At 32.1% G+C, this 22299-nt stretch overlaps 1 protein-coding gene across 3 annotated transcripts in view; it reads left to right on the forward strand.

The window, feature by feature from the left end:
- The window catches only part of LOC113376492 (latrophilin Cirl-like), a 94734-nt gene that overhangs the window by 65487 nt on the left and 6948 nt on the right, over positions 1 to 22299 (forward strand). For all 3 annotated transcript variants that reach the window (XM_026616434.1, XM_026616436.1, XM_026616435.1), the window contains exons 2-7: positions 11376 to 11482; positions 17797 to 18144; positions 19837 to 20421; positions 20517 to 20741; positions 20861 to 21263; positions 21447 to 21672. In XM_026616434.1, coding sequence (XP_026472219.1) covers positions 11376 to 11482; positions 17797 to 18144; positions 19837 to 20421; positions 20517 to 20741; positions 20861 to 21263; positions 21447 to 21672 — 1894 coding nt within the window. The remainder of the gene's footprint in view (positions 1 to 11375; positions 11483 to 17796; positions 18145 to 19836; positions 20422 to 20516; positions 20742 to 20860; positions 21264 to 21446; positions 21673 to 22299) is intronic.

Consider the following 22299-nt stretch of genomic DNA (forward strand, 5'->3'; position numbering starts at 1 on the left):
CGTGCGAACACCTCACTCAAACGTCTTTACGCCCGAATGAATTTCTTATGAATACGCACAATTTCTCTTTCGACGCCGAATAAAACACAGGAATCGCCGGAATCCAAGAACGCACGCCGCTCCCGCCTTGGGAAGCGAACAATGGGATAAGACAGAGATATTCGTATTAAATGGAGCCCCCAACTCCCCGTTCGACATAAATCATGCGCAATTTAACAGGTGGATCCATGCAATATTTAGAAAATAATTTATTAAACACGAAATTACTGTAATTACGTTTGGCGTAAAGTGTTATAAAATTGTTATTAAATTTCATTCGAAACATGTAAATGACTATAACTCATACGTAACTGTTATGCATACATACACTTGCGAATATAATGTAATTATACATATATACACATTATATATAGGGTAGGACGGGACACAAAGCACTACTTTAAATGAACTATATGACAACACATAGCATTCTCCAAATGAACAACTGACGAACTATGTTCAGTAAAATTTCCAGTTAACTCCTATATTATGTAAATATGTTTTCGTACAATTTTTCTAAAATTTGTTTTCTGTCCCTTTTTGCCCCAGAACGGGGTAAGAAGGGATAGCCAGAATGTAAAAATTTTTGACATCGTTTTTTAGTTTTTTGAGGGTCTTTATGAAATAATAGTGTAGCTATTATTCAACCAATGTGGAATACAATTTTTTTGCAAAGATTTTATTGTGTATAACCTTGATCTGATATTTTTAAAGAAATTTTCATCAGCAGAGATCGAATAACTATAAATTTAATTTATCTTTTGTAAAATTACTTTTTCAACATGATCTATTTTTTTATTTACTATTTCTTTTTGTTTACACCTTTGCCAATGTAATGGTTTAGCTTGTTGTAAGGAATTTTTGCCCCACCCTCTCCCTTGGTGGTACATGGTGATATACAAAATTAACCCCCCCCCCTTCCCCACCAAACATCACGTGTTTTTTAGTTACGTGATAAAACTGTAAAATTTTTGAGTTTTTTTTTTAAGTGTTTGAATTTTTTTTAAAAAAAATGAGTTAAAAAATAAATACACGTGACATCTTACTACACCTTTCCCTCCCCCACGTGATATTTTGTGATTTTTTGTCAAACCCCCCCTCCCCCTAAAAACCTCACGTGATTAATGCACGCCCCCTATACCTCATCCACATGTTAGCTTTTATAGAGGTTATATAGGAAAAAAACTGTTGAACTTTGAAATAAAAATACATCTTACAAAACAATTAAATAACGTGTGCCTAAAAATTGTATTCAAATATCATAAACTAAATGCAAAATCTCGAAACTTAAAAACTACCAAGCAACTACTTTCGGTATGATTATTCATACATTTCCCTTTTTCTCTTGAACACACATGGATACGCTGGTTACACATCTTTTGCCTTCTACTTTAAAATAGTATCATAAAAAATATATCCTTTGCTTGTTTTTTTATATTTTATTGGGACATTTGTAGTGGACTTTTAAGCTCCGCTCTACCTTATATATAATATGTGTATATGTATAATCGTGTGCAGGTGTTGCATATGTATGCTAATAAAATATACGTGCTTGCAGCTTTACGAAAAGTTGTTTTAATCATTCAGTAGAAAAGCTAGTGCGGTGTTGGTGTTGGAGTTAAAAGTATAATTCATATTGGACAAGTGCAACAATGCGCTGAAGTGCACGTATTTTTATAAACCCGGTGACCGCGATCGATAAGCCTAATGAGCTGCGCAACTCATCCGACACTGTGAATGCAAAGAACCGACGACCCCTTTTTATTCGTCCAATGCAGCAGCTTTGGGAAAAATACGAAACAAAATAACCATTAAAACTCTGCAATGAAATACTTTCGGTGCCATCCCCTTTAGTGGTTACTGGACAACGATAAATCGTACCTAAATCTCGCGATTTTAAAATTCCGGCCTTGCTGAGCTTTCGGTTAGGATACGAGCGATTGAAAGCTTCTGACGCTCTCTTTTTGACGTACCGATTACTGGTCGAGCTTTTGTTTTTGTGGTGTTCGGCAAATTGCTTTTGCTATGCTTCTAAATAATGTTCTAATACATTAACAAATCGCAATTACTTTAAACTTTTTTTCTATTTTTTTTGTAATTAATGTCATGTCTTATGACTGTACTTTTGTTACGTAGTTATAGAATTTATTAAAACTGTATTAAACACTGATTTGTTTGTATATTATGTATTTGTTGCAGTTCTAATTACAATCACTGTTTTGTTACTAAGTTATAATGAAAGAAGTTATATTTATTTTTATTGGTTATTTACATGTTGTTAAGCGGATTTTACTTTTAGAAGTGAACAACTAGTTCCATTAAAACACTTCGCTACCCCCTCTACCAGGTGTAGCAACCATTCCGTGTAAAGCTCAATGCCCTGAAGTTTGTCACCTTCATGGCCAATATAGTAAAACGAAAAGACGTCCGAACAATGACTTTTATACAAATATATAGTAACACTTTGAATGCCACTAAAATATCAGAAAAAATACCTCATGGATCATGGTAACTTTATTAGATAATTCAGTTAAAAATATATGAAGGCAACTTAATGTATCAAAGAAAAAATTTAAAAATCTTCTGCAAAAACTCTATTTCTTATGCCACGCTTATGTGATTGCGTAGAACTTCTTGGCGTCAGACACATTTAACTGACATAACATGTTAAAATAGTATTAAATAATACATTAGCACCTAATATTAAATAATGAATGATAAAAATAATAAAATATTTGATTAATTAATAATAAATTAAAAAATACAATAGTACATATATTTTTACAATTGCACATTCTGAATTTTTTTTTATTACTTTGAATGCACATTTTAATTTGTTTGCACATAAGTTACTGGGGTATGTTTATTGTTATTAATATTATTATTTACAATGCGTTATATAATTCGATATCACTTAAATTTGTAAACACCTTTAATTTAAATAACTCCATCTTTTTCTACTTATGTTAGACCAGTTATTACACAAGCTTTATAATTTTTGTACTCTCCTATTACAGCAGGTGTACTTATTGCAATGTACACTCGCAGTTTTTTTATACAGAGCATTTATTATAGCACCTCTATTATAAATTGATTCCATGGTATGCTATATGCATACATTATTTTCTCATAAAAGCTTTAGTAATTTGCTCTAGATTAGGTACCTGCTATAAGCCCCGAACAGAAGCCGTTTTATATTAGTTATTAGCACATGAAGTATTAAATATTATATAAGATATTTTAGCGGGTTAGTTTAGTTATTTTTCATTAAAAGGTAATAAATTGTTATATTCGCAGTTGCAAGAATGAAAGTTTGTTTTAACTTTTAATAGAATAACATAATTTATAAAGTGATATATGCAACTTTTCAGTGCGGAAAATATTAATGTTTAAAATATATCTCCACTTTTACATATTAATTAATTTTTAAATAACATTGTTTAGATCAAGGCTATGCAATACAATATTAACCGCTTGATAGAAATGTTTAATTAACTTTTTAATTATTTAGTTAATTAGGTATATTTTTTTACCCGTGACATATTTTCCAATGCAGTTGCATTATTCATTGCAATAATTTTAGGGGTATTCTGGTCTAGAGTCATTAATTTTATACGAATTTGCAAAGGCCATAAAAAAGGCTATATTTAAAAAAATAAAAAAGTCATAAAGTTTTAATTCTAGAAGGTGATGAAGTGGAGTATCTAAAAAAATGGCACCTTACCAAACCCATGATTTCAGTCATCCAAATAATTTGGGTAAAAAAATTAATTAAATTAATCCAGAATAATGTCGCTATTGTATGAACTACGGACAAGTTAAAGTTAAATGTTTTTTCACAAAATAGCAACAGTCTGAAATAAATTTTTTACAACTAGGTTTTAAATTTTCGAATTTTTTAAATATAGTAAAAGCAGAATGTGCGGATGAGCGTAGGTCGTACTGAAGTAAAGAAGAAAATATTCTAAATAAATCGGTCTAGTAAAAGTTGAGAAATCATGGGTATCGTATTAAAAAAAATAGTTCCGAGAAATCGCGTTTAGAGTTTCTCAGAAGTATTAAACAGAGGAGGATTATCGTGGTTAAACAGCAATATCTTCGAAAGCAATTTAAATTTAATAAAAAATGAAAATATACAAAAAAAAACAAAATCGATTTTTTGACAATTTTAGACCAAAATGCCCCCTTAATATATGTAGCTATTATTATAAGTCAAGGGTATAATAAGGGTATTTATTATATTTTCGATCAAATTCTTTCTTTAAGTATATAGTATGCGTGTCCTTGCTAATGATTGAATGACTTAGAAATAAAATGTGGAGATGGAAAACATCAGTCTTTTTGAACAGCTTAATGGTAAGTGGTGCCCCTTCAATGGAGCGCAACAAGAGGGCATAGGGCTAGGTAGGGTGCAGACGACAGCGCTGCAGTCATATAACGGCGAACAGCCATATAAAATTGAGTTTGCCCATAGCGGACGATAGTGCAATAATACGTATCTCATTTCGTTGGTTCCGAGAGATGGATCAAAAGCTCTTTGTTATCCTGTTCACGTATAACAATATTCTCTTACGAGTCAGTGTAATCGCGCGATTATAAAATATTGGAAGCTCACCATGCGAAAATTCAAGTTAAGCTTCACACAGCAAGCGGCAAGCGGAAGGCTATACACGGAGTAATAGGATAACAAGTGGATAATGGACGGACAAACTATTACGCCCGACTCTGGCGCACACTAATCTAAACTTATACAGAACATAATTTTGTAACTAATACAACGAGGAAAGAACTGCTTTTGTACAATTATCGCGAATTAAATATTTGCGCTGGCTTTTGCTATATCGCTTTAACTTCGTCTTGAATTACAACCTCTTCTCGACTTCAAGTTCGTTCGGGCCGCTGCTTCGGATTATGATGCGACGAGTGATTATCATTTTCGAAGCTTCAACGCTTTTCAGAAGCAATCGTTACTCAATGGAGTAATCCAACTGTGAGTGGCAGTCATTGTAGTACATACTGCAACCTCAATTATAAAAGAAAATCTATTCAAGATTGCGAGCCAAGAAAGGAAATTTCACTAAAATTAAACGAGCTTACTTTATTAAGTGTAGCAAATTATTCTTAAAATACCAAATCATTTTTTTAACTGCATAAAATTAGGATAGAAATATAATTTCATATAGGATATCACGGGGTACAGAGGTCCAATTTTACTTTTATTATACTGTCTAAAATAAATTAACTACATAACAACACATAACATGTATCAAACAAACACCTATCGAACTGTTTTCATTCAATTTCTAGTTATAGAAATGTTTTTTACTGTTCAGCGGAGGCCGAATAAGAATCAATTTAATTCATCTCTTGTAAAATTACTTTTTTAACTTAATTTGTACAATTTCTTATTGTTTATACCTTCGCCAATGTGAAGGTTTAGTTGGTTTCTTTTACTACACCCACATGTAAGCTTTTATAGAGCTTATTTAAAGCAATTTGTTGAATCTAATTGAAAAATAACAATGCATCTTACAAAGCAATTAAATAATGTATACGTGAAAATTATATTCAAGTATATTCATAAACTAAACACATGAGCTTAAAACCATAAAAACTAACAACGAAAAAAAATACTTTCGGTAGTAATATTGATACATTTTCGTTTATGTCCTGATTAAGACGTTGCAAGAATTAAGGTGATCACTGGTTGAACATCTTTTGCCTTCTTCTTTGAAATAGGATCACTAATAGTTTGCTTGTTTTAGAGATAATGTTCAGCTATCAGATAATGTTTCATTAGATGGGACTGAGGAGCTTTTTACCCGCGGTCTTTTAAGCCCCGCTCTACCCCTATAAATAGTGGTTAATTATCATTTTATTTTATATCCATTATTAACCCAAGTTATCAGATATTAATCTACTAAACAAAAGAAAATAATTGATCGCCTTGCTTATATTTTTATATTGAATGCGCATATTTCTCCATTTCCGAATGTTCAATTTCCATAAAAACAAACACGAACAACATCGAGCATTAAAAGCAGTCGCTGGCGTTGCGGCATGGTGTTAGTCAGCTACGAATTTACAATTGATGACACTTAATGTCGCTGGCAGCTAGATAGATTTACTGCACTTGGAAAAGTTTTTAACGAACGTCGGGACGAGTTAGCTAGCTTCACAGCCCCATAGCTATGGGGAATAGCTGTATAGATCCGGCGTCGCTCTTTTCCATTTGCGTTGCATCGCAGTCGCAATGCGCGATTCCAGCTTCCTAACTGTGCGTGCGTGCGTGCGTGCGCGACGCTAAATGACAAAAAGCAGACAGTTCGGCAGTTCGGCAGTTCGGCGGTTCGAACCCAAAAACTGTTCCGATCTTCTCGCTGGTGCCGCCCGCCTCGGTCTGATTTACCGGCTGTACGCGTGGGGTTGCGACCTCTCCTGATGCCTATCCGCATAATTACCGCACGACTCTGCATGTCGATCACGTACCGTTGTTTGCTGAGGATTGAAAGCGACTTCTTGAGTTTATTTTATCCGATACTCGCTTGTGCTATCTATTATTGCGCTTTGCATAATTGGATACTTTTTCAATTCTGATTCTGGTATCAAGTTGTTCGTTCTTGAAACAAAATTTTTATCGATTTTGTTGTTATGTATTACCTACTAGTTATATGTTACTTTATTAAAAATGAAATTTAACTTTGTTATCTAGGGGGCACTGGGTACGGTTTTGCCACTTTTTTGGTCAGCAATAATTTTGTTATTTTACCAGTAAGCTGGGAGAAAAATAAAGTAAATAGTAATTAAATGCTCTACTAGTTGCATCTTTTTAGGGGTGATTTTTATCCACAAATCTTTCAACTTTGTCTCACATTGCACAATATTAATATTAAAGAATTTAAAATTTTAACTCCAAAATTATTTACTTTAAATATTTATATGATAGTTAAATTCCCATATATTTTATAGATTAATACTGAATACTGACTTCAAAATTGATGGATTAATTATAAAATCAAATCACACACAAAAAGGTAGGGCAGAACATAAAAGTCCAATTTGACTTTCAGTATTTACTGTTTAACCAAAATGAACTACAAAACAACAAATAACACGTATCAAATCAATCAAACAACTATCAGACTATGTTCAATAAAATTCACAATTAATTCCTAATTATAGAAATATGTTTTTTAGCATATTTTCCTAAAATATGCTCTTCAACCCCATTCGCTGAGTAGTAAGGGAGAGCCATCGGGTAAACAGACACAATGTCTTACTTTCAGTTTTAAAGGAATTTTACGAAATAAAAGCTAAAGGGGCGTCCATTAATCACGTGATCAATTTTTTAAAAGGATTTTTGGACTCCACTATCTCTTGGTGATACGTGGTAATATTCAAAATTACCCACCTCCCTCAACAAACATCACATCGTGTAGTTTTAGTTACAAAAAAAAAAATTGTAAAATTTTTGAGTTTGGATTTTTTTTTAAAACTTTAGGTAAAAAATAAATACACGTGATATCTTACTATTATACTCCTTCTTCCCTCACGTGATATTTTGTGATTTTCTGTTAAATCCCCGTTCCACTAAAAATCTCACGTGATTAATCGACGCTCCCTAAATTATTTACCCAATGCGAAATAAAAATTACATGAGTACATTTTTCATAACCGTACATATATAACCTAGATCTGCAACTGCGTGAGATATATTCATTAGTAGAGTAGGAATAATCATAAATTTAATTTATCTCTTGTAAAATTGCTCTTTTTAACTTAATCTACTTAACTTATTAATGCTTTATCTCTGCCAATGTAAAGGTTTAATTAGTCCTTTTTACCCCAAATACATGAAAGATTTTATAGAGATTTTATAAAAAAAACTGTTGAATCTAACTTAAAAATAGCGATATATTTTATAAAACCAATAAATAATGTATTCTTAAAAATTATATTCAGGTATCATAAACTAAATAAAAGAGCTAAAAATTACAAAAAAACTAATAACGAAACAAAATACTTTCGTTATGAATATTGATACATGGCGGTCTCCCTGATAGCGACATCGTTAGAATTACGACGATGGTTCATTACACATCTTTTGCCTTCTACTTCAGAATAGTATAGTTAAAAAATTCTATACTTCAATTGTTTATGATGTAATAATGATGGTTCTTTTTACCCGTGAACTTTTAAGCCGCGCTTTATTATAGCTCTATTGCTAATAAGTTGTTGATATTATAAATCGACACCGAAAGCAGTCCCAATGAATGTGTTCCAAAGCGTTTCGTTCATGTTGACTCCTTATTCGCATTTGAAACTCATCAGATATAGTGATCGTGGCGAGTGGCGAGTATTGGTTCGGCGATAATGCTGTATCTTATTGTCGTTGCAGCTGGTGCTTGCCGGGAGGCCGAAAGAAAAATGCTCTCTGGGCACTCAGACCCGTTCTCCGGGCGTTCCAAGCTCTCGGGGATGCCCGGGAGAACGATAAATAAACAAAAATGTTAGTGTATACAGCCTGCCTCGTTGACGGAGATTAAATGTAATTCAGCAATCGGATGCAGGAGTCGGCGGTCCTATCTGCGATGAGCGTCTATGCTCGCAGTTCGACGCTCTAGTTAAACTAAACAAACAATCTGATAAACATAACTTCGCTCTGCTGCCACTCACTCAAATGCATTTACTAAAATATACAACGGTCTTTAGTCGCTTGCAACAAATTGATTGTAGAATTTGTCATTTGAATATATTCCGTTGAGATTCGTGTGTGAAGTGCAGTCTGTCCTCATACAGCGTTTCTATCTTACAGAATGTATACATTAACGCTGACTTAAATTTCCGATTTAGTGCTACAATAATAATTATGAACCCAAGTCATTCTATTTCCAGAGATTTTGATGGTGCTTTCGAATATTTGTATCGAAACTATATGAATAATATGGTTTTATAAAGTAATCGATATGCATGAGTTTATTTACGAATGTTTTTCCATTTTTAGAGCATTCTGGTATGTAAATATTTTTTTCAACAGTTATCAAAAACGCGTAAATAAACCGACGCGAATGTGAAATATGCAATCATACATCAAAGCTTATTTTCACATTTAAAATATGACCTCGCATGTTACCCTTTACGCCAAATACGAAAGATAAGTCTGGGGAAAATACTTGAAACTATTTTTTATTTGAATGTGAAAGCACAAAAATATAAAATTGAAAAATAATATCTGTCATAAATAAAAAATATTCTGTCAAAACTTAAATTTCGAAAAGTAATTCTAGTAGGCTTGATGGTATTTGTCTTTCACCATCAATGCGATAAACAAATCTATTACCTTTGTGATTGATGACGATGTAGAAAAAAGTAGTTTCGTGTATAACATCGTTTCGACATAATGTTCGATATATTCGTACATTTCTATAGAGTTGTACGTGCTCCACATGAAACGGGATGTATCTGTTGGTTACAGGCAATCTCACATGCGTCGAGAAATAGTAAATCAATTAATACAACCATATAGTGCGAAAAGCAATCTCGGGGCATTCTTCTCGGCGGCGTTTTGATGAACTCTTGATAACAATAGTTTCTGTTAATCATAACCATCAATAGACGGTGCAGAGTTAAAGTGGTGATGAGTCGAACGCCTCACGTTTCGCATCAAACGTACTGAGTCGAACGGGCAACCGGCAAAAGCAGTCATACTGTATTGTATTCTAGAACTTAATTACGTTTATAGAGTCATATATACGGTACGACTGCAATCTCCCTCTGCCAGTTCTCATACGAAATACATACCGACAAATGAAATTCCATTTTGATTATTTTTTCAAGTGGTGCAGTTCCGTGCGAGCCGAGTTATCAGATATCCGACCGCTTCATATGTTTCCTCTGAGCGGTCGCTGGATTTTTTCCCGCTGTTGCTCTTGCTTGGATTTCATATATTAAATCATATTTTTTATTGGATTGCGCTCTTTCCCCGTGGCTTCTATATATCGCTCGAGTCTACGCACATACTGCCAATGGATCTGTAAATAAGCGTCATTTTTTGTTTGAATTATATTTTTCTACAATCCCATTTCATGGGGGCTTTCAGATCTACTATAAATTGATTTATCCTTTCATGTTATATAAACTAAAGTTATTTTTGCTATTGCCTAAACGATACCTAATTTTAACTATAGGGTGAATCATATGTATATTAGAAATCACTTTCGAACCAAATTTCTTGTCATTTAAAGCTAAGGCCTACATTACAACACAACGCAAAAAGATTTTACGAAATAATAGCTACATTATTCAACCAATGCAAAATTTAAAATCCATAGTTTTAGTCCATTAATCACGTGATCAATTTTTTAGGGATATTTGGACCTCCCCTTTCCCTTGTGATACATCGTGATATTTAAAATTACCCCACTCCTCCATCAAACATCACGTGTATTTTTAGTTACGTAAAATTTTTCGAACAAACTGTTCGAATTTACGAAAAAATCGTATTTTTTTTTGAAAATTTGGGTGAAAAATAAATACACGTGACATCTTACTAGACCCCTCCCTCTTCCCACGTGATTTTTTGCCAAGCCCCCCCCCCCCCGTTCCTCTCCCTAAAAGCTTCATGTAATTAATGGATGCTCCCTAATCTAATTACTCCTATAATTGTTTGAATTTTGCCTGGAAAATTTTGAGAATAAATTCAGATCATATAAAGTATTGGTAAATACTTAATTCTAAATAAGTCAGACTCGACAAACAAGAATGTAAAACATTCTTGACAACATTTGGTACATTGTTATGCTAATGTCGGAAAATTATTATGAAACCTCAGAAATTCTTGTTCTTGCGTCGTTCGGCACATGACAACAGGAATATTGAGTTAGCAGCTTAGTACTTTTGTCAACAGATTTTAATATAAGAAAATAATTAAAGGACGAATTGTATGTTCTATCGATTTAGAAGGAAAATCATATAGAAATCGTAGAAAGTGAATATTTTACTTTTTATTTGCGCGCTAAAACTAAGAACCGGATTGATATGATTTGTACAAATTGTTATACTACATGATTGTTAAATTAAATTGCAAATCATCATGCAAAAGCATCGTAAACTCTGTTCATATTAAAATTAATGAGATATTATGAAGTTATAAAAATAGCTAAAGTCAGCATATAGTTATTTTTACTCACACCTTTAGGTAAAATAATCTTAATGATTATATTTATATTGTTTCCTAATTATAGGCTATAATGAATTTCTAATAAAGTTTTATAGTCTTGTTAGTTTGTTTAAAAATAATTAATTTTTTATTAATATGTTCTATTTTATTGTTTCAGGTGTAGTCAGCAACAAAACTGCAGCATTTTAGCCAGCACCAGTATGTTTGGAGATCCTTGTCCTGGAACATTAAAATATTTAGAAGCTCATTATCAGTGTATGCCATGTAAGTATCTAGTCTTATATCAACTTAAATCCAGAAGGAAACTTTTCAATGTTCTTGCTAATTGTGATATTCGTCTATGTTCAAGTAATTTTAATCATCAAAAATCAAAAGTAATTTTTTTTTGATTGGTCACATTAGAATACAAGTAGAAAAGTGTACTTTTCGTGTATGTGAGAGAGCCCATTGATTTTTGATAAAGGTAGAAAATTAAATGTTTATTTAGATTTACTTTTTAACACTAGATTTACGGACCCGATTTGATTCAATAAAAATTTGATGACTATATACATACAGAACTATATACATTGATACTTACAAGTATGGCGATGCCACCAAAAATTTCTATTTATTGAGCCAAATTCATTTCAGTAAAAATAGGTATATAATCAACATCCGTAAATCTAGTGTTAATTATTCTTCTGAAATATTCGAACATTTACTTGAAATAATTAAAATTGATTTATCATTAATTAAATGAATACTAATGTCCATCGTGTAACTATTATGATTGTTCCATCAATTTGTCTTAAGGCGCAATGCCATATATCACTAGTTCAGTAATTTATGTCCAAACGAGCGTATAAAATGTTTATTTATTATAGGTTATATTTTGTTTAGGGACTTTATGAATACAATCGTGTACGAGAAATTTTCAATTGCGAGGATTAAATACACCCGACAACGTTTGGGAAGATAAATTGTTTCCATATTAATATACAGTCGTACAGCAGTTACTTCCTACTGCCAGATATCTCACAGGATTTAACTTAAATTGGTGTATTTCCCAATTGTTTTATTACACCTGTCCGACTGCTGAATTTGTTTCTGGATTCGGATGAAATGTTTTTTTGGATGTCGATTTTTTTTCATGATTTATTAATTCAAGGCGCTAAATGGAAGACTATATAGTAATATATTTTCTACAATCCGCGTCTTTCGCAGAATTTTACAAAGTAAATATTCATGCATGATTTGTTCCTGGCAAATTATCCTTAACTACAATCACTAATAATTAACTATTAATTGCAATTTGCAAAATCAAGCCATTCGTGTCTCATTGCTACCTCTGTGTATTTTATATACGTTTTGCAATAAATAGAATTTATTATTTATGCAACACTTTCATAAAATTTCTGTTTACTGTAATTGTATAATAAAATATTGATTGATCAAACGTGCTATGGAATATGTTATGGTTGTTTAATGTCTTTTCACTATGAACTTAATTTGAATTTATGACTTTTGTATAATTAGTTATGATTCATAAGTTATAACATATAGTAATTTAATAATATGTAGCTCTGGCTAAATAGTAAAATTGGTCATCAAATAGTACGAGTGGGTATAAATAGTTACATATGATTAAAATTATAGTACGAAAATAATATTTGTAGGCTTTGTGAAAACTGTTAAAAATATTAGGTAGATATTAAATAGTATTTTACTATTACTATCAGATATATTATTAGATTACGTTATTATTAGATATTTATAATTAAATATAATTTATAATATAGTATAGCGCGGGGCACAAAGGTCCAATTTTACTTTCATGACAACACATAACATATATCAAACAAACATTTATGTTCAGCAAAATTTTCAGTTAGCTCCTAATTACAGAAATTTATTTTTTTATTTTTCTAAAATTTGTCAACTGTCCCTTTTTACCCCGCCAGGGCCAGGGGGTAAACAGATCCAACGTCATTTATTAATTTTAAGGGATTTTACGAAATAATAGCTGCGTTAATTAACTAATATGAAATACAAATGTCATGGAAACATTTTTTACAAAGATTTTATTATATATAACATTGATATGGTATTTTGTATTTTGAAATATTTATCAGCAGAGGACGAATAACTATCAATTAAGTTTATCTTTTGTAAATTTTTTTTCAAACTTAATTTACTTTTTTATCTACTATTTTTTACGCCTTTGCTAATGAAAAGGTGCAGTTAGATTATATAAAAAGAACTGTTGAATTTAACTTAAAAATAACAAAACAATTAAATAACGTATACTTAAAATTTATATTCAAGTATCACAAACTAAATATAAGAGCTCAAAAGCAAAAGAACTACCAATGTAATAAGAATACTTTTGATAAGAGTTTATCTCCGTCCTAAGAATTAAGGTGATGGTTAAACGCTTTTTGCCTTTTACTTTAAAATGCATGATTAAAAAAAATATACTTTACTTGTTTTTGAAATAATGGTGGTGGACCTTTTTACCCGCGGACCTTTAAGTTTTGCTTTATTGTAATAATTTTCTAAGATCTTGTTACTCTTACTTTTTTCTCGTTTTTTTTTGTTTCCTCTGGATGGACAGACCTTATACATCAGTCTGAATTGATTTTATGTAATATTTTAAATATTTTATTTTAATTCAGTTTTTATTTTGATGTATTTCTTAATTAATGTAATTGTGATATAAAATCAATACCGTTAAAAGTTAAAAATATTTTTTTCATTCCTTATCATTATTATATTGATTGAAGTCGTTATAACAAAATTTGTCTGTCAAGTCTGTAAAAATAACTTGCATGAATTTTTAAGCTTATTATACAATGTTCCATATGAATATTTAGTAAAACAGACAGTGTTCGAACAAAAAAAAACTTTTCTGTTGTTAAATATAGTACTTTTCCGCCCTAAAAGGTAGTAACTAACTCGTATTAGGTATCACTCGCCTACGTTTTCCACAAAATTCCCGTTTTTGCTGGTGCTTTCATTTAGAGGCATTCGTATCGAAAAAGCTACCGTAACATTAATAAAAATGCGATGTTGTAAAATATTTACTTCATCTGCATGCGCATACATAAACTCATACTAATTTGCGTATATTCATATGGAAATATTCATAGTTTTTGTGGCGGGTGGGCTTTGGGAAAAAAGCGCCCACCAGTTAAAGGTTCTCGTAATTATTAATCCCCTTTTTAAAACGTACTTTTCCGAAAATGTAATACGCCGACTAGACGTTCATAAGCTCATTTATTCTTTCTGAAGTGAATTCTGTTTGGTATTTCGCATAATAATGTTTTTGAATTTTATTACTTATTCATTTATATAAAATTATATATCTATACACCGTAGTATACTTATAGAAATTTTTTAAATTTTGACAAGTACGGGCTATTTGTTTTTTATATTTAAATCATATTTCGAAATTTTATATATGGTATGGCGGGGTACAAAGGTCCAATTAGATTTGAGCAATTACATCGTTTTTTTTAAACCAAACCAATTATATAGCAACAAATAACACATATCAAACAAACAACTATCTGACTAAGTTTAGTAAAGCCCAGCTTATACACCATTGTAGAAATATGTTTTTTTACCATTTTTCAGAAACTTGTTATTTGGTCCTTTTTACCCTTTAGACAGGGTTAAAAAGTACAGTCAAGGACATAAAAATCCACCATTTTATTTTTAATTTTAAAATGTTATTATAGAATAATAGCTATATTATTTGCGATTTATTAAATTTACAAAAAAAAAAATTAACTCAAACTACTTCATAAACCTCGCTTTGGTAATTATTTCTATTTATTTAATTATAATCAGACTTATTGTTTCTCCAATACAATGAGCTAAATACTATTTTTGTTTGCAATATGTACATATTTTATGGGCACATTTTTTATAAAGATCGCACAGGATAAAACTTTAAGGAGGTTATATAAAAAATCGGTTGAATTTATCTTAAAAAATAACAATACATCTTAAGAAACAATCAAATTAAGTATATGTAAAAATTATATTCAGGTATCGTACTAATTAAACAACCGTGCTCAAAAAGAAAAAGACTAACAACTTTTGTATGAATTTTTGTCGGAAGAATTTATTATCAGAGTTCGATTAACTATTTGTTTAATTCATATCTAGTAAAATTGCTTTTTTAAAACTTATTTTACATTTTTATTTACTAGCTTTTTATTATTTACACCTGCACGCCAGTACAAACGTTAAGGCGGTCCTTCTTACCCCAACCACATGCAAGCTATTCTAGAGGTTATGTAAGAAAAACGATTGAATATAACTTAAAAATAAAAAACATCTTATAAGACATTTAAATAACACATACTTAAAAATTTTATAATGGTATCGTAAACTAAACAACCGTGCTCAAAAAGAAAAAGACTAACAACGAAAAAATATGTGTCTTTTATCTTGAGATAGCGATGTTGCCCGATTTAAGGCGATAGCTTGTTACACTTTTTTTACCCTCTACTTTCAAACATTGTTTTAAAAAAAAACTAACTTTACTTGTTTTTGAAATTTTGGGGTGTTGGACCTTTTTGCCGCGGACCTTTATGCCATGCCACGCTCTACCCTATGTGTTTTTTTATTGAAATTATTTATTTTCAAATTATTGTCTAAAAATCTATAACGGTTTTGCTATATGTCAGTACGTAAAAATCGAAACCAGATTGCCCTTTATTTTGAAACCTTTCAATTGAATTTCATGTAATTGAATCCACATTGTTTAACACTCAATGGAACAACGCAGTTTTGTTGGCGCCGCGAAAGCCGCTTTTGTGACCATTATCCAGACCTAATACTAACCTGAGCACATACATATTTAACTAAATCGCAACGTGAGAATTTTCCACCGCGTTTACGCATATTTATTTCCGCATTTAATATTTAGACATTGCCATCGTTTATGTTTGACCCAGGAAAAATTGGTAGAGTACTAAATGACATTGTCTTTATGGTTAATCGCTGAAACTTTCCGTTTTGTAGATATATAAATATTAGAGCAAAAAAATTATTAATTGAATTAAAATTTAAAATGATAAAAAATGAGAATTATAAAAAAATATGAAGTAAATAGTTGTGTTTATAATTTTAAACATGTTTCAATTATATCGAATATTAAGGGGATATTTTGATCTAGAGGCATAAATTTTATGCGGTTTTTGAAAGAGCTTAAAAGCTAAGGCAAACAATATTTTTACTATATTTTTCTACAAGTTATCAATTAATGTTTAGAGAATTTAGAAAAAATAAAAATTAAAAATAGTCATAAAGTTTTAAATATATAAGGTGAAGGGACATTGGCACCTACCATACCCATGATTTCATATTATTAATCTGGAATAATACTGTGATAATAATAATGTCACTACGGATAAGTTAAAAAAAATGTGTTTTTTCGACCTCGTGGTTTTATATTTTCGTGATAGCTATATTGCAGTACGTTTTCCATTTGCATGCACCAGCATAAATAATTAATTATATATAGTATTTAGTATTAGGCCAGAGTATTAGAACATGTTAGTTGTGTGAAAGCGCGCATGTTTTGCTATGCCACGAATCAAATGACTACGATTGTGAACGGATAGGCGGAATAATTTATACATATTGAATTTAAGTAAAATTCAGACGATAATTGTGTGTATTTTGTGTGTCCGCATTTTTTCGTGCACGTTTTCGGGCGCACGGATTAACCGATTTGAATGGTTAAAAAAACATTCGATTCCTATTGATAGGGAGAAGAGCTGATTAGTTTTTGGCAAAGGCAGGTCCAGCCGTTACGGAGATTCGGAGCAAAGAGTGCAGAAAATAGAAATCTAGTTTTTGAGTGAAAGGAGCATCCGATTTGAATGATCTAAAAAACATTCAATTAGTAATGATTGGGACAAGTGGTTATTAGTTTTTGGCAAAGGCAGGCCCGGCCATTTCGAAGATACAGAGCTAAATGTGCAAAAAATGGCAGTTTTTGAGAGAACTAAACGTCCAATTTAAATGATTCAAAGAACTTTCAGCTTGTTTTAACAAAATAATTGATTTTGGAAAAAAAAATTATCATTTTTTTTAGTTATTTTTGTATATCGAAAATAATTCAGAATTTATTTTTTAATCTGATTATAGTTCTAATATACTTTATACAAATAATTTCAACTTTGCAATTCAGTTTATGTATTATGATAATAATCTATTTGAAAACATTCAGTATTCCTCCAAACATTTCGTTACTGTACGGGAAGTTCCAGCAATTTGCCTTAAGGCACGATGCCATACACCCCACTAGTTCCATTTATTTTTATAATATTACTATATTTTTATAATTACATATATCCTAAAAAATTCCTTTAACAAACTTCAGAAAGATTTATCAAAATCCGAATAATCGTTTAGGAGGAGTATTTTTACATACAGCATTACAGAAGAATTTTATATATATGATGTGTGTATGTGTGTGTGTGTGTGGGCTTTAAAATATTTACGTGGACTTTATTTTGTTATTCATAATAATTATGATTTTGGTGTTAACCCGTACGGTTTGCTTTTTCCATTCGTAGCAACTATGTCGGTGACTACGAAACGTCCCAGCCCGCCGTGGCTGATCACGTCGCAGCCGAGCGTGTGGAGCACGTCCACCGTGCCGCCTGCGACCGCTCGGGTCACGAGCACGACACCTAAGCCGCGACCGGTTCCCACGGCAGCTACGCCTGTCACCGTGGCAGAAGCTACGCCGACCGCTGCTGTGATACCGACGGCGGCACCAGTTCCACCTACTATGTCCAGAACACCACCGGCTCGGTTACAACCGACGAACAACTACCAGAAAGTTATACCTTTGCAGTCACCAAATGTAACGAAGGAAGTACCACAGGATCAGAACCATCACCACGAATCATCTAAGCTTGGTGAGTGATTATTTTTATTTATTATTAAGACAATTAATTTTTAACTTCCCGTAGGGTAAGTTATTGTAATGGGCCAAAAATCGAAATTGAAAACTTTTACATTTCTCGACGTTTTGAAAGTTTCTGAACATTTTGGCATACCTCAGAAAAAATGGATGTGTGTGTGTGTGTGTTTGTATGTATGTATGGATACAAATTTCCAGTCACGTTTTCGGGCGCACGGATCAACCGATTTGAATGGTTCAAAAAATATTCGATTCCTATTGATAGGGAATAGAGCTGATTAGTTTTTGGCAAAGGCAGGTCCAGCCGTTACGGAGATACGGAGCAAAAAGTGCAGAAAATAGAAATCGAGTTTTTGAGAGAACGGAGTATCCGATTTGAATGATCTAAAAAACATTCAATTAGTAATTATTGGAAAAAGTGTTTATTAGTTTTTGGCAAAGGCAGGCCCAGCCATTTCGAAGATACGGAGCTAAATGTGCAAAAAATGACAGTTTTTGAGAGAACTAAGCGTCCGATTTAATTGATTCAAAGAACTTTCTTTTTGTCTTAACAAAATAATTGATTTTGTAAAAAAAAAATTTCTTGTTTCAACTTTTTTTTTCAATTTTTTTTTTCAAAGAAAGTTTTTATTGTATATCGAAAATCATTCAGATTTTATTTTTAATCCTGACTAGAGTTCTAATATACTTTAAACAAATAATTTCATCTTTGCAAAGAAAATGTTACAATATTGATAATAATCTATTTGAAAACATTCAGTATTCCTCGAACATTTCGTTACGATACGGGAAATTCCAGCAATTTGCCTTAAGGCACGATGCCATACACCCCACTAGTTAACATTTTTATATTGTTTAAATAGTTTTGAATTGATGTCATAAATACTACTTAATGAGCCCAATATATGTAGAATCTTACATGCATCAGAAAATGCATGTTAGACTGTGCGATCAGCATAAAATTGTTCAATGTTATAAAGTCAAATAGTGAGGAAGTCAAAGTAACCATCGATGGAACTTGATCTAATAGAAATGCCACAAGTGTATTAGTAAAATCCGTTTGAAAGCATAATTGCAAGTACATATTTATGTCATTATGTCAAAATCCGAGAAATGCAAATAAGAGTCATACAAATACTTTTAGATGTAACACTTTTTATGTTTAAGTTTTTATGGGCTCGGCCGTAGGTAAGCGGTTAAGAGCGACGGGACTTGTTTCAGAGGTCCCGGGTTCGATACCCACTTGGAGCAGCCTGCTGTCAGGCAACAGTGACAACGATTTTCACTTCGAAATATAAATAGCAATATGTTTCCAAGTGAAAATAGCCCTCACCCGGCATTGTTGCACCATACTTGCCCTATTACAGAAAATTTATCATACAGAGATGTGACAACTGTTTGGGTTGTCAACGTAGTTTGTAAGATTAATCATAACAGCTCATAGAACCCATAAGTTCTGATCGCTGTTCAAATACAATTATAAAAAAAAATATAAAAAAAAGTTTTTATAGATACAAATATATTATGTTTATTATGTATCTATAAAATATTTTGTATCTTGTTTTAAAGATGATCAAAATTCCAGAATCAATTCCAGTATTAATGTATATTTCTGTTATTACTATATTTTGACGGCGATTTTATTATAAAAGATGTTTATTAATTTGTTTATAACATATCATTTCAGGCGTTGTTGCATCGAATGATGGCGAATCCTCCTCAGGGGAGCAGCACGAATATCAACCACCCCGAACTTCAGATCCATTCCATTCAGGAGATACGATCCGATATAATCCAGAAACCGCGAACCCGAATGTTAATACTGAAAACCGTGATATTTCTAAGAATTCTGGCATTGAGCAGCCTTCATATCAACATTATTGCGCACCCAATAATGCTCGAAATTTAGTTTGGAATTGGACTCGCGTGAATGAAGTAAAAGTTCAACCTTGTCCAGGCGGCGCCACAGGTTTGGCTCGATGGCGCTGCGTTCCTGTACCTAACAGATATTACAGCACTGCAGGAACCGACAATACCGAAAAGTATGCCACACGGTGGTACCCTGAAACCCCAGACTTGAGCGAGTGTCGAAGTGTTTGGCTAAATAGTTTGGAGTCGAGAGTTAATGAAGGCGAATCGTTAATTGCGATCACTAATGATCTGTCGCAAGTGACTAGCAGCAAGACTTTATACGGAGGTGATATGATGACCACAACAAAAATTATTAAGAAAATGGCCCAAAAAATGGCTGTCGATATACAGACATTCCCAGGTTAGTAATAATTTCATTACTAAATGAAGTCTTTTTTTACATTTTTGTTTTGTTTTTGAATGTATTTGTTCCTACAATAATACATTTTTTTACAGATCAACGGCAAAGAGAAGCTATAGTGACCGATCTCCTTCATGGAGTGGTATTGACTGGAAGTAATTTGCTAGATAGTTCACAATATCCGTCTTGGATGGATTTGAGTCATGACGATCAGATGCGAGTTGCAACATCTTTGCTCATCGGTCTAGAGGAAAATGCATTTCTTCTAGCTGATACAGTTATTAGAGAGAGGACTGTAACTCAAACTGTGAAAAATATACGTAAGTGATAAGTTTATTGCATAATATGATTAAAATATTTTGTATGTTAATTATTAAAAGTCTGTCTAGTTTAGCAAAGTTAAGAAATTATGATAATTATTCGAAAAATTCATTTCCAGTTTTATCCGTGCGTGTACTAGAAACTAGAAACATTGGTACTGAAGTCTTTCCATCAGCAAAATCGTTTGACCATTGGACTGCGAGCAACGATTTTATTCAATTACCACGAGAAGCAGTACTGGAAAATAGTGAGGGTGGGCTCGTGCGTTTAGTGTTTGTGGCATTCGACAGACTAGAACAAATTTTGAAGCCGCCCAGCGAGGACCAACTCCAAATGGCGAAAGTAGCTGATGGTTACCAGAAAATGAATGTAACACGAGTGCTTAACAGTAAAGTGATATCAGCTAGTTTAGGAAAAGGCCGGCACATTCAGCTTTCGCAGCCTATAAAATTATCTCTCAGGCACCTCAAGACGGAAAATGTCAGTAATCCATCGTGTGTCTTCTGGGATTACACAGTAAAGTAAGTTGATTGGCCATGAATTCATTGATTGATTTTTTTACTCTTGTAATGTTTTGTATTAGGATACTCCCTTAACACATTTGAAGTAAAAGAAAATAATGTTTAAATTCATGTTTTAATATCTCGGCTTGTTAGCTATTAAAAAAGTGTTTGCTAATATATTATATTTATTATTTCCAACAGCGTTTGGTCCGAAGAAGGTTGCCGCGTCGAGTCCACCAATCAGACCCATACCACGTGCCTGTGTGACCATTTGACAAATTTTGCGATTTTGATGGACGTGCATTCGACGACGTTATCGCCGGCTCATCAAGTCGCTTTACAGATCATAACATACATTGGATGTATAATATCAGTTGTCTGTTTAGTTTTGGCTATCGTTACATTCCAGCTATTCAAAGGTCTTAAGGTAAGCGACCCGGACTCCCCTGATATTCATAATGACGGTTCGGACGTTATGCACAGAACGTCTCCATCGCCCACAAATTTTCATTCGCTTAACTTGGGCTCAAATCAGAATTGCGACATCCACAATCATTTAGTTTCGACGTATTTACATTATCAACACGCACAAAATTTTTACACCAGAGAGGAAATCCCAATGAATGACTTGAGGTAGCATACTTATATGGGTCAGCGTATATATAATTTTAAATCTGTCTATGATTAATGCCGCCCATTTAAAGATTTCAATAAAATTGTTATTGGGTTTTGATAAAAGTTAAAAAAACAAATTATTATTGCAACTTAGAAATTTTTATTTATTATATTAAAATCATTTTGTCATTTATGAATATGACGAATTGTACAGTAAAGCTTTGGCGAGAGTTAATTTTATAGATTATTACCAGTCTTTTTTACCAAAAGCTTTAAATTATATAATTTTATTAAGAATGCTAGAAACTAGTTTTCTAAAATATTGAAGCAATTGTACAAAAGATTTTATATGAAGTCATTTATTGATAGGAATTTGTGATACTATATATAGTATATTTTGTCATCCTAACATAGTGTTATATGTGACTAATATTTATGT

Source organism: Ctenocephalides felis, unplaced genomic scaffold (genome assembly GCF_003426905.1).
Source record: "Ctenocephalides felis isolate EL2017-DRISC unplaced genomic scaffold, ASM342690v1 CF-g0.4_SCAFFOLD_01886, whole genome shotgun sequence".
Lineage (NCBI taxonomy): Eukaryota > Metazoa > Arthropoda > Insecta > Siphonaptera > Pulicidae > Ctenocephalides > Ctenocephalides felis.